At 47.1% G+C, this 12,723-nt stretch overlaps 1 protein-coding gene across 1 annotated transcript; it reads left to right on the top strand.

Moving 5' to 3' along the window:
- Window positions 1-1,140: 1,140 nt before the first annotated feature.
- LOC116423827 (short stature homeobox protein 2) lies at window positions 1,141-12,723 on the top strand. The gene is made up of 4 exons (XM_031969455.2): window positions 1,141-1,348; window positions 2,588-2,968; window positions 10,134-10,367; window positions 11,234-12,723. The coding sequence occupies exons 1-4, from the start codon at window positions 1,201-1,203 to the stop codon at window positions 11,596-11,598; spliced, it is 1,128 nt and encodes a 375-aa protein (XP_031825315.2). The 5' UTR covers window positions 1,141-1,200; the 3' UTR covers window positions 11,599-12,723.

Here is a 12,723-nt window from a genome sequence, read left to right on the forward strand (position 1 = left end):
GTCGAACTCTGTGCCTCACAGAGATCAACCCGTTTTGAATAATGAAACGATCCAGCGAATCGTATCACCGGTATCCATCTTCAGCTTGCAATTGTTAATTCGTGGCCGGGCAAGAACTAGTGCAACTCCCGAACTGCGGTCTTCCTTCGTTCGAGTCCGCAACCTCGCGGAATCCCTTCCAACCCTTGGACACCCTCTTCGGCATGAAAATTTCACACCGAAATCTCACCCTCGCCGCGAATTCCGTTTCCTAACCAAAAGAAGACCCTCAGTGAACTCCTGTCTCGAGCTAAAAGAAGAAATTCCGTAAAATCGTCGAACAAAAATTGAAACTCACCCTTGATAGAATTCACCAAAAACCACCTATCTTTTCCATCGAACCTGTCCAAGGTCACATCGCGGAAAATCTACTCCTGGCGCAACCTAACCCCACCAAAAACCTTCATCCACCAAAAATGCACCGGTCGCGGTTTCAAGTGAAGCTTTCCAAGGCCACCCTACCCCAAACACCAATAGCCGTCGGTTAACAAGCGACGAATCATTGTGAATCGATTATCAGCGCCCGTAGCAATAAGTACCCTCCCTCTCTCTCTAGATGTAAACAGGTACGCTCGTCGGAGAGAGATAGAACGAAGCGGAGGTGAAAACCACCCCCCAAATCGTGTTCGCACCTAGAAATCCGGAAACGAGAAGGGGGAAGATAGCGAGAGCACGGTTTCAGCGACAAAACGGCGACGACACACGATGGCGAGGAGGAGGGTAGTTCGGACGGAGGGGTTGCAAGGGCACGAGGGTTGGCAGGGCGAGAGCGTCTGGCTGGCTGGCGGTATAGGCCGCAACGGGTAGTTTGCGCGAGCGGGCGCGAATGCTAATGAGCGTCGGTTTTCGGGGATGGCGCGCACGCTGTGGAGGGGCTGGTCGATGTAGATGAGGATACGGAAAGGATAGACCGGGACCGTCGACGAGGAGAGAAAGAGAAGGTGGGAGAAGACTGGGCGGTGCCAGGAACGCCCAGCAATGATCCGATTGGCCGGCGTCCGAATGGCGTCCTGGTGGGACGCGTGGCGTCGCCGCGTACTACTGGACACCCTTACGTGCAACCCCTACGCGGCTAGGCACCCTCGCCGAGTGCCTCGGGAAACGACGACGAGGTCGAGACGCCGCGCGAGCCGCGTCGTCGCGCGAGTCTTCTCCGCGAGGATGGAGCAGCTCGCCCAGTTCGTCTCGAAGAGCTTCGACAACGCGAGTCTAACCACGGAGCACCCCTGCAGGAACCCCGAGAGGCCACCTTCCGCGAGGATCACGCTGAGCGTTGCGCATCTACTCGGTGATCCTGAGAACGATTGCAGTACGTTCGTTTTTTCTTGTTTCTCGCTTGGAGGATGCTTGGATTCTTGTCCGGGGACCACGTGGACTGGATATCATTGTGCGGTCGATCGTTCCAGAGGAATATTTGGTGTTGTTTCTTTATGGGGGATGTGGAGGAATGTTTCAAGTATCTTGGACCGTCTCGTGGGTACCGAGTTGTAGCGTAGATCAGTTCTGTTGCAAGTGTGTTTGTTACAGGTTCTGATTCTGAGGATTTAGTCAGGAATCGTAGAGATTGTGAGCAATTGTGATCAACGGGATACTGCTTGTAGTTACTTTGAACTGTGGAATGGTATTTTATTGCTTTGTGAGGCTAACGGTAGAAAAGGTATCGCACGTAACCGGATGTACTTGTACACAGGGATTGTATGCAGTTGTCCGAGTGTTCGAGATCAGAAGATTGATTGTTCATGTGAAATGTCCATGTTCCAGGGAGTGACAACTTTTCGCAATTGTTTCTTGATTCCTCAAACCTACCGCGCTTCGGAAAGTTCTTCGCAGAGACGGCTTAATTCCTCATCACTGAGGGTTTAAATTTACTAGATTAAATGTTTGCAAAATGATAAGCTTGCTTAAAGGCATTGCCGTCGTAAGTTTCAATAGATTTTTTAAAGCGTTCGCTTCCATAGTCGCCGAATCGTTAATAAATCGATCCTCTCGCGCTTTCCATTGTTCGATTTCAAGAACATTGGGAAACGTGCACGTGGGACTTTTTGTCAGAAGATCCCACCGAATACAGTTTCCTTTCCTTCCTTCCTTAAACGATCGGTTTCGGTATAGATTTTAGATATGAGATTTCATGAACATCGTTAACAAATTGTTGATCGCTCTTCGAACAATTGATAAATAACTGTCAACTCAGTTTCATAAGAATCTTTCTCATTTTCCAACCGGAAGAGCTCAGGTATTTCTTCTTCAAAACCATTCATAGATATAAATTCTAATTTCTCAAGCAAGAGAAAATTCATTTGTTCATCAATTATAATAATATCCAATGGAAACTATCAGTCGCCCATGATGTAATATAAGCTAATTTCCGGTTCACTGGAACGGTCTTCTTTCATTCTTCCTTCCACCCCAATTGTCGTGGAAGTTCCACCAATATTCTTCAACGTCCCCACAAGATTTCACAAAAGTCTTTCGCAAAAGATTATCGCAACGGATTATCATCAACGTTTCCACGACAAATCATAAGCTCACCGAAGCGTCCGTTCTCCAGATGCTGGTGCGTCGGCCCGCGAATCCGCTCAGGAACCGTCGAGCGTCGAAGCAAGCAGCGTCGAGGAGCCGCCGTCGCCGGAAGCTCGGCTCCAACCGGAAGATCTCTCCGTCACAACGAAAACGAAGGAGATCAAGGACGTCGTGAACACCTCCGAGAATCTTCCGCCGATCAAAACGCCGGAGTTGAAGCTTTCGGTGAGGAAATTGCTGGGGTGCAGCCCGTCGCCACCGCCGATCTCGAGAGATCGAACCCCGAGCCCGGAGAACTGCGTCGAGGTAAAAGGCCAGGTCGTCGGCGACTTGAAGACGCCAACGGACCTCAAGCTGCCGTCACAGGTGTCGAGGTCATTGGTACAAGGACAGGAGGACACCGCGAAAGGTGAGAGAGTGTTCTTTGTAAATAATTTGAAACTTAGGGGTTGATGGACATATCGGGGCTTACTTAGAAGTAGATACAGTTGATACTAGTGTCTCGTTGTTATTGCTAAGAAAATGTTCTTTAGATTTTGAAGATTGAACGGCAATTTGTAAGGGTTGATAAGTCGTTTATTAATTTTTGTCCTTGTCCCAAGTATTGTTAACAATTAATCCACAGAACAAGAAAGTAGCACATGCAAATGAATTTGAAGTTTAGATAAAATCACAATCTTTTTCCCCAAGGTTCTGTCGATAGACAATCCAGAGAGCAATTCCTTTGAAACAAACACTGAAAATTATCCGAGCTATAATCTTCAACCCATTCTGCCTCGATTGTAAAATCCTCTCGACTCAATTTCAATTACCAAAAGCGCGAAGTCACAGACGGCCAAGTTACACGGACGAAGAATAGACGATTCACTTGAAGAGAACGGAGTCTAGTTACCATCTGTTGCGTCGGAAGTTAAAAGGACATCCATATGGATGTCTGTATACGACTCCAGGGGACCGCGATAGGATATTCTAAAGGATTCGAATTGAGTCGCTCGTTCCCTGGCTCTTCAGGATCATGTGCGGGAAGGTCAGAAACCTCCGCACGAATTCGTGGCCAACCAACCCCCCTCCACGTCCCTCTCCCGACACGTAACGCTTAGAGGGCTCGATCTTCGTTTATAATTCAGGACGTCGTCCAATAAAGCTCAGAAGTGATTGGGAATAGCTGACCGTTCGCAACCTAACGATCACCGACCTCCGGTTTTGCCCACACGCCAAGTCGACTTCAATAACCGACGTCCAGCCACTTGCCCTTTCCTTCTCATGTGCCCGTCATATCTTCCTCCGCACGTCGAATCGCCCGTTCGATCATTATCGATATCTCACGGAGGTTCATTTAAATTTTCAATCGATTCACCGGTGTATCAACCAATTTGCAAATTCACGTTAAAAGAATTTCAACCTAAATGCTATTGAATATTGATCGATAAAGATTGATTCTTCGCGATTATTCTTCTCAGTATTACAAGGGATGAAAAACCCTGAAGAATCGAAAACGAGGAATACAATCCCGTAAAATTTCCTCGAACGTATCCATCCGTCTCTTCCAATTTTCACTCCAACGAAAGGACACAAACCAAGGTGTCCTACTACCACCGCTGATCGAAATCCTCCAGATTTCTCGAAAATTCGACATCCACCGCTTCCACAGGTTCGACTCAATCTCGCAACCGCCAGTCTCGTGGAATCACCGGATTCCCGAAAGTTCATCCAACACGAATTCCCGCGTTGCCATCGACCGAGTGTTGGGAACGAAAACACGGTCGCTGAAAAACGAACCCGGAAAGACAACAGAGTCGGATACCGCGGACCGGGGGGCGTTCCGGCGAACGTATACACGGCGCGGGATAAAAAATGCAATCGACAGCCGGAAGTTACACGCACGCCCGGGCGGAATTGAATTCGAATCGAGTGGCGGGGGCCGGTGGCCGTGGGTAAATGAAAATCGCGTTAAAAACTGACGCGTTCAAGTAACGCCATGTACGCTCCTCGCCACGATAACTCGGCGTCTATTGCGGCCAGAGCTCGCATGAATTTATGGTTTAATATGCGGCCCGCCGCGTTAGTTGTGTACGCCCCTTACACGCGGGGCTGCGAGCTCGCGGAGACCGACCGTCCCCACCTTCTCTCACTCTCTCTTTCTCTCTCCCCCTTTCGACCGTATCTCTCGGGGGCCCATAACTTTTCCCGATTAAGCGCAAATCAAAAAGCAATCTGCCCGGTCGGCAGCCATCGGACGCGCGAAAGTAAAACCATAAATAACCGCGAGGTGAAGGAGCGGGCGGGGTCGTTCGGTTCGGAGTATTCTTTCCCGACGGGGAAAGCCGCGTTCGCTCTCCAACCGCGCTTGTAGAATGGAAATTTTTGTTGAACCTTGGATGGATAGTGTCTTCTTTAATCGTGTTGCTGGTACAGCGAGGAAGTCGGAAGAGTAATTCAGTAAAGAATTCAGAAATCTTCTCTTATTTCGAGGTTAATCTTTTCTTGCCTCGCGGAAAGTGGAATTGGAATCGCGGAATTTATATCTGGCGTTCAGAGAATAGGAAATATGCTTTAGAATATTCGGGGATGAGAATTTGATAGTCTTTCCATTGGTAAACTTAGGGGACCAGGAACTGTGAAGATTTTGTGATCTTTCATTGGTGAGACAAAGTTTGCTTCTTACTAGCATGTTTTCTTTGAATGACTGGAAGCATTCACTAAGGCTCTATGCACTTACAGCTGTTGTTAATTTACTTTATACATAACGTTTTAGACAACTGAGACTCGAGAGTATTGATTTAATTAGAACTAGAATCTTACAATACGATGTTCGAAGGGAAGAGGAAGGAGCTTGCCAAGGAAGACGTATAAATATCAGCGAGCATGCGGTTACCGTTCCACTGCGGCGATTCCGTCCGGTTGTCGCAATAGCTCAAAAACTTGCGCCCTAAAAGCCGTAAACATGCGAGTCCCTGGCCAAGGGTCAGCGAGAGAGGAGCGGCGCGCGCGAGAATGGATCGACTCCGGGTGAGATCGACGCCAAGTTAGGCAAAGTGGCTCGTGGTACTCAGGCTGGTGATCTACTGCAACGCTCGGCCTTTTCTTTCGGCGATATTTGTTGCGCCCCTCTGCCATCGTTCTTTCCCTTGAGTATCTCGAGACACGCCGTTTCTTTCGTTACTTCCTCTCCAGTCCGGAGTGTAACGCGATTGGGAAAAGTGGTAGTAAACGGTTCCGACATGTAGGACGCTCTACTTGTCTTCTACGGACACGCGAGCTCAAGCAATTGCAGACTCAACGTCTAGAAACGACACAAGGAAAGTCACATTTGAGAATTCTTCTTCCTTCTAAGATTATGTTGTACTGAATAATTATCATTACGTGCATACAGTATAATTTTAATACGTTGAACGCCATGGAGGTCACCGGTGACCCCAAATCGTATTACTATGGTTCACTCAATTAAACGACCACCATTTGAAAACATTTCTACATTATGAACAATGCTACCTAATGCGATGAGATTCAGCTAGATGCAATAATAATAATGCAATTCAATCAGATCAAAGTCAACGTGTTAATATTCTATAGATTTCTCAAACCAGTATCAGTGCTACTAAAGTAACTACCCCCCTTCGCATGTTTATAAATTTCAATGAAACACTGGGTCGGTTTTCCATACTACATATAATTTCACAAGAAATTTTCTATTCTCCATACAAACTAAATCGTTCCGACAAATGAATAGTTCATTTCGCAGCTTGAAAACTCCGGCCCCCGAAAGTCGTTTAACGCGTTAACCGCTCACTTATTCATGACGTCGACACGACTGCGTGCCATATGCAGTTACGTGCGACAAACCGGCGAGGGGGTTAAGCGGGGTCGCCGCTTTTATACGCCTAATGGCTGCGATATCCCGGGGACCGTTCCCCGCGACGTGGGGGAGGAAAAATACAGGGACCGGTCGACGATCACCGTGGCTCGAGGACGGCGAGGGTGGTTTGACTGGATCGGGCCAAGAGGGCAGCGCTCTTAGTAATCGAATTAGCGGCCCCTCGTGTCCGAGTGTGATTGCTTCTGCTTTTCCAGGAGGGTCACCGCCGCCGCTTTCTCGCTCGAACCCTGTGCGCGCGCGATACTCGCCGGATCGCACCTACCGGAATCAGAAACGCTTCTAACCACACAAAGACACCTTATCGAAGAAGCTTCGCAGCTTTGGAAGTGATTGTAAAGCAGCCGACATCGGAAGTTGAGGAATTTTTGCAGTGAAAAGTATATCTTTACTGAATCCAACGCGGATGGAATAAAAGATTCATTATTTTTCTGCGAAAATTGGTCGACGCAGTGATTTTATATTGAGACGGCGCCGAGAATAGAACGGTTGGATTTATAACTTACGGGATTCGGTTGAGAATGATCATTCTACGATTATAAAGAATTCAAAAGCCATTATTTTTGGGTATGAATGGTCCCGAGTTTCGGGGGTTGCTTCTGGAAGAGAGAAATGTCGGCAAACTCTCGGCCCTTAAGTGCCCTGCGAGAGTCAACATAGTTCTCCGGAGAATGAACAATTCTGTCTGGCGAAAATTATGAAATTCGGGGGTGTTTGTTCTCCGACAACTGCGAAACTCGGAAGCATCTATTCTTCGAGAATTTCAGAACTGCGGACCTTTCGTCTTCGGAGAGACACAGTCTCGAACTTCGACTGTGCTGCATTGTTTGAACCTCTCAGGAACTCTTCGACCGCTAACCGTAGCTAACGCTTTGCTCTCGAAAGATTTCGCGCTATTTCCGACGGGATATCGATGGCTTATAATTGACATAAACAACGATCATACACGAATGAACCAACGGAACTTGCATCGCAATCAAATTTAACATCGAGTATCGCATTTCGTAACTTCGCTGCGTCGAGACTTGACTGCAAAGGGTTAAACCTAACGTCCCCGGATAAAATGTCAATGACCAAACGTCTAGTCAAAGTAATTATCCCCCTCGAAGAACGTCGCTACTATCGAATCACCGAATCGCTATCGTCGATTTGCTCAGCGAGAAATGTACTACTTAGACAGGAGGGACAGAGAAGGGTAGGGTGGGTCGAGACGGGAAGGGAGACGGCGGCGGCGGCGTAGGCGAGAGAATTGGTGGGATGAGCTGGAAGTTCGATGATAAAGGGGCGGATGACTGGGACGAGAATGGGTCTGAAAACCGCGCGAGTTATTTTGCTGGGAGGGGTTTTAAACCGCTGTACATATGGATGCGGGCTTCGCTCTGCCAGTGCTCCGATTTGATTACGTAGGTATGCGCTAATTGATTAAAGCGCGATATCGCGTCGTCATCGGGCGCCGCTGTCCTTGTAATTTCTCCTCTCGTTTTAATCGGGACCATCCGACTTTTTTATCTAACTACACGGTTCTTGCCGATTCGCACTTCACCTCCTTCCGCGTCGTTTAATGATTCGACATCCATGGATTCTCCTTCCGGAAGATGACGGATGATCGAACACATAGGCGAACATCGGCGAATATTAAGCTCCTCCTGTTTATCGATTCTGATCACTTTCTTTCTCGTGGATATCCATCTTCGCATTTCTTTATTATTCCACGATTAAATAGAACAATGTAGTGATTGGAAAATTCACTGTAAAGATCAAATACACTATTAGAATCGAGGTCGAACGTGAAATTAGCCCGTCAAGGCACGAATAATATTCGCGAATTCGACTCGTGATTGCGGGACAAGGGGTTAAACGGTTGTCCAAACACGAGCGACTCGGTAATCGGCTGTGTGTCCTCGATTTGAGGAGTGAGGGTGCATTTTTCGGGGGTCGAGACGTCGACGGACAGATGCGGAAAGCCAAACGGGGCTGATCAAGGCACCGAGGGGGTGGACTCGCGGGAGCAAGAAGGAGAAGACGCGGGGGGGGGGTAACTAACGACCCCGTATAAGACTGCGTAGCTCACCACTTTGCTAAATTATATAAATCACATCCCCTTCGTCAAGGGCTCTTACGCGAGACGCTTAATCCACCCTCCGCGCCCCTCGGCGCCTCGCGGCGGCTGCAACACCTCCGAGAGTTGTACAGTAGTTACTTTACATTAAGCAGCCATTAATTAAATCGTATACCCGTTAATTATCCCGGCGTCTCCTTAACCGGATGCTTGCGGATCGTTTCCACGGAGGCGGCGGAAACTCTTAAAACGTTTTTAAGGCCGATCCCAGGCGAATCTGGACCGACGAGCAATTAACATGTGGACAGAGGAGCGGTAATCATTCTTTAATATGTTTTTCGTATCCCTGACTCTCGGATTTAGTTCTGCCAAGTTAATTTGCGGATAAATGCTTCGAAATATTGATCTTCCTAAGCTTTTCCCGATGGATATTCATTTGAAATTTTTAACTATCGTTCGGAGAATCGTTTGTTTTATGATACATTAGAGTTGTTAATTTTGTAACGAATGTTTTCGCGAGCAAGTCTGAACGAACTGTACTTTTGAAAAGAGCGTCGTGAATTTTAGAACTTTTTTCCAGCCGACGCGTTGTAAAGGGGGCTCGTTATAGCAGCCGGCGCTTTCGAGTTTATAGCGACACGGCCGTAAAAAAGAAGTTCCGAACGACTTTTCCCGACGTTCGGCTGGAAACCGCGAAGAAGCGCGATTCGGTGGAAACGCGCCCGTAATGCCGGCTAATTGAAAGTTCGTCCCGGGCATGTAATTTGAATAAGTTCCTCGTAAAGCTGCTGAATTTATGCTGATGTCGGGCGGACCGGACGAAATGAGCTGTGAACGATTCGGAAAGATTACGGCGACGGCTTCGCAAATTAATCGACGCGGAGATTCTGAGTCATCGGGAAAATCGGTCCTCCGTGTCAATGAAAATCTCTGAGTCGACGCGCCTTCGAATTATATTGTCGGCGAACGATATCGGACATCTTACTGAACTCTCTTGGATAAACTGAGCTTTATCAGGGGCATGGTAACTCAATTTTCAGACGCGATCGCAAATCGAAAACGTTTTCGTCACCTTTCTTAACACTGCGACTGTCGAATCGGTTGAAATGACCCATTCGTGAATTATTCTTTTACAATTATTGAAAAGATAACGCTCCTTTGCGAAATTAATGAAAAAATTGACTTAGTAACTCGCGAATCGAATTATAAATCAATTGAAGTCTCGATAGCTGAGTCTTAGAGTCTCCATGGGAAAATTTGAAAGCTTCAATTTCACTCCTCGGTAGTTCTAAAGAAGCTATTGACCCTTTGCACTCGGAAGCTTTTCACTAGAAACATTCGACACTTTCCAATGAGACATAGGCGACACTATTTGAAACGAACCAATAAGAAAACATACGTAAATTAAGAAACAAAGCTATTTTATATAAATATTTCACATATTGAAGCGTTATACAAAACTTAGTATTATATATACCACTTTGTAATTTGTTATATCAGATCAAATGGTGACTAAGAGTCACCTCTCGAGTGCAAAGGGTTAAGCTGTTCGAAGTGAACTGTAGAAATGGGATAGAATTGATCGGAATTGCTTATTGCCAGCAAAGACCAAACGATGATTAGAAAGAGCCGATTCCTCAGGTTCGAACTGCCGCGGGAACGGGAACGGGAACGGCAAGCAACGGAGATCCCGGACGAACTTCACGCTGGAACAGTTGGCAGAGCTGGAGAGGCTGTTCGACGAGACGCACTACCCCGACGCGTTCATGAGGGAGGAACTAAGTCAGAGACTCGGACTGAGCGAGGCAAGGGTTCAAGTTTGGTTCCAGAATCGACGGGCGAAGTGTCGCAAACACGAGAGCCAATTGCACAAAGGTGCGTTAAATATTGCTCCCGCCGTAAAACAATTTGAATAATCAATACCTCGGTACATTATTTACATACTCCGACAAGCAATCCTCATTATTAGACCTGGGAATTTCAAACATTTACATTTTCATTCTACGTTTTCCAAATGCACACGTTGCCATTAACCCCTTGTACCTTGACGAGCCTCACTCGCGATCACAATTTCAGACCAAACATAAACGTCACTAGTGAGACTCTGCTAACATCTCTCCTTACCATTTCTCTACACCTTTCACTACCACTACCATTCGGTAAGCCAGTACGACATAACTCGAATTTTACTTAACCCATTGCCAATACATTTTCAGTGTTAACACGTTGAATGCCATGGGGGTCACCGGCGACCCCCGACCAGATCGAATTACTATAATTCAATCAATTCTATATTATAAGTAATACTGCCTAATGTGGTGACATTCGACCAGATAAACGTGCAATAAAAATAAAACGATTCAATGGGATAATTTCATATTATATGTTTTTCATAGTGTATAGTTTGCTACGTGAAATCGTGTAACATTCAACGTGTTAAAATTATGCCCAGAAACGCTATTTTAATCGTTTGTTTCGACTTGTTCAGTCGACGAAAAATCGCACACGAAGCAACTTACACGTTATCTAGACTGTTACGTCACTTTGTTCAATCATCGAAGAATAAACGAGTAAATGCGTCAGTGCAGTCCGTAAAATGGACGGCTATAGCCGTCGTTCGCGGAAATGGGTTAATGGCTAAACGGTTGCGCAAGGAGTTGGACTATTTCTATTTACCTAGGTCCGCCAATGTCGCTTTTAAAGTTTCCCTTATGAAACAAGAGTTCTATCCAAAGTTACAGGGGTAGCAGGTGGAATGGTGCTGGCGCCGCGCAGTCCCCCGACCAGTTTGGAGCCGTGCCGTGTCGCGCCCTATCTGCCAGCGTTAAGGTTGCACCCTCCGCTGCAGGGTGCAAGCGGGAACGTGACCGTCGCCGCTGGCTCGGCTTTCGACCCGGCAGTCCTCCATTACGCGACGGCCGGCGGACTTTTTTGTTTGCCACCGCCGCCGCCGCCGCCGACTTCCGGCCACCCACACTCCCATCCGCTAAGTTTGGCAGCGTCTCTGGCCGCGGCCGCGGCCAGGTCCAAGAACAGCAGCATCGCGGACCTCAGGCTGAAAGCTAGACGACATCAGGAGGCGCTGGGCCTCGACAGGCCCGCGTAAAATCCAGTGAGGGCCGACACGGGGTGAGAATTTCGGGGCCTAGGCCCTCTGGACGATCAGGCCGCGGTTAGAGTTGTTGCTTTGCACGGTGGTGAGTAGTGATTTTTTCGTTCCATTCTCATTCGACGAGGATAAGATTTTCCGATTGTTCTCAGAGGTGATTTAAAGACGTCGACTGATGTTATTGGTTATTTAGTTGTTCAGTTTTGTTTCGAGGGTAGGAAGGACAGTTGACTCATGATTCGTTGGTAGGTTTTGAGTATCTAAGGAATGGGGCTGGACAGAGCTAGGACATTCGATCGTGGCGACAGTTTCTAGAGTCTCGAGGTCTGAAATAGGAACATTCTCTTACCGCTTGTAATTTCATCCGCTCACCACCGCTGTAGCAACGTTTTAATGGCTGTACTCGCGGGCAATCCACCATAATTATTTCACGAAACGCTGATTTAGATGGAATCGATGGAAGTATCTTGAACAAATTTGAGGGAATCGGTATTCGGTATCGGGGATCAATGATGAACGATGTCAAAGCACAAATACAAGTTTCTTTTTACTGGGAAGTGAATGGAAATTTAACGAACATGGTGGATCACCGATGTACGTGGAGAAGAACCGTTCGTTCGAGGGAAACGGTGTTTTCGGCTGCTCGCTGACGAACGTACGGAAATATACGGAATGTTAACTCGTTCGTTTCTCAGCCGCCATCTTGCGAAGACACTCGCCGGGAAAATGGCCTCACCAATGCGTACGGACTCGCCTGTCCGTGAAGTACAAACGGAGACTCGATGTGTATAAAGTGAACAATTTTCGCAGACGTGTGTATTATACATGATATATATTATATATATTATAAATAGTCGAGGATCAGTAGTAGTTGGGCTTCAAAATTACGAAGATAAATTCCCGTGATACTCGTTCCTCCCGACGGAACGGCTGTTCGTTCTCGAAACGCGGTTACTTTGCTCGTTGCACGTTCGATAGGACACGCAGCGAGAAGAATCGGAAACTGGATGAATAAACACACGGAAAGGATCTCTTTTCTTTTTATTTTCTTTCGGTAGCCGCTGTGAAAATTGTTGAACACGACGGAATAACTTTCGCGTAGGTACTCGATGTTTCGAAAAT

Source organism: Nomia melanderi, chromosome 8, assembly GCF_051020985.1.
Source record: "Nomia melanderi isolate GNS246 chromosome 8, iyNomMela1, whole genome shotgun sequence".
NCBI classification, from domain to species: Eukaryota; Metazoa; Arthropoda; class Insecta; order Hymenoptera; family Halictidae; genus Nomia; species Nomia melanderi.

Bases quoted from the DNA above. Each gene is read 5' to 3' on its own strand.
- LOC116423827 (XM_031969455.2), top strand. From the start codon at position 1,201: ATGGAGCAGCTCGCCCAGTTCGTCTCGAAGAGCTTCGACAACGCGAGT. The intron at 1,349-2,587 runs GTACGTTCGTTT...TCCGTTCTCCAG, and splicing joins TGATCCTGAGAACGATTGCA to ATGCTGGTGCGTCGGCCCGC. The intron at 10,368-11,233 runs GTGCGTTAAATA...CCAAAGTTACAG, and splicing joins CGAGAGCCAATTGCACAAAG to GGGTAGCAGGTGGAATGGTG.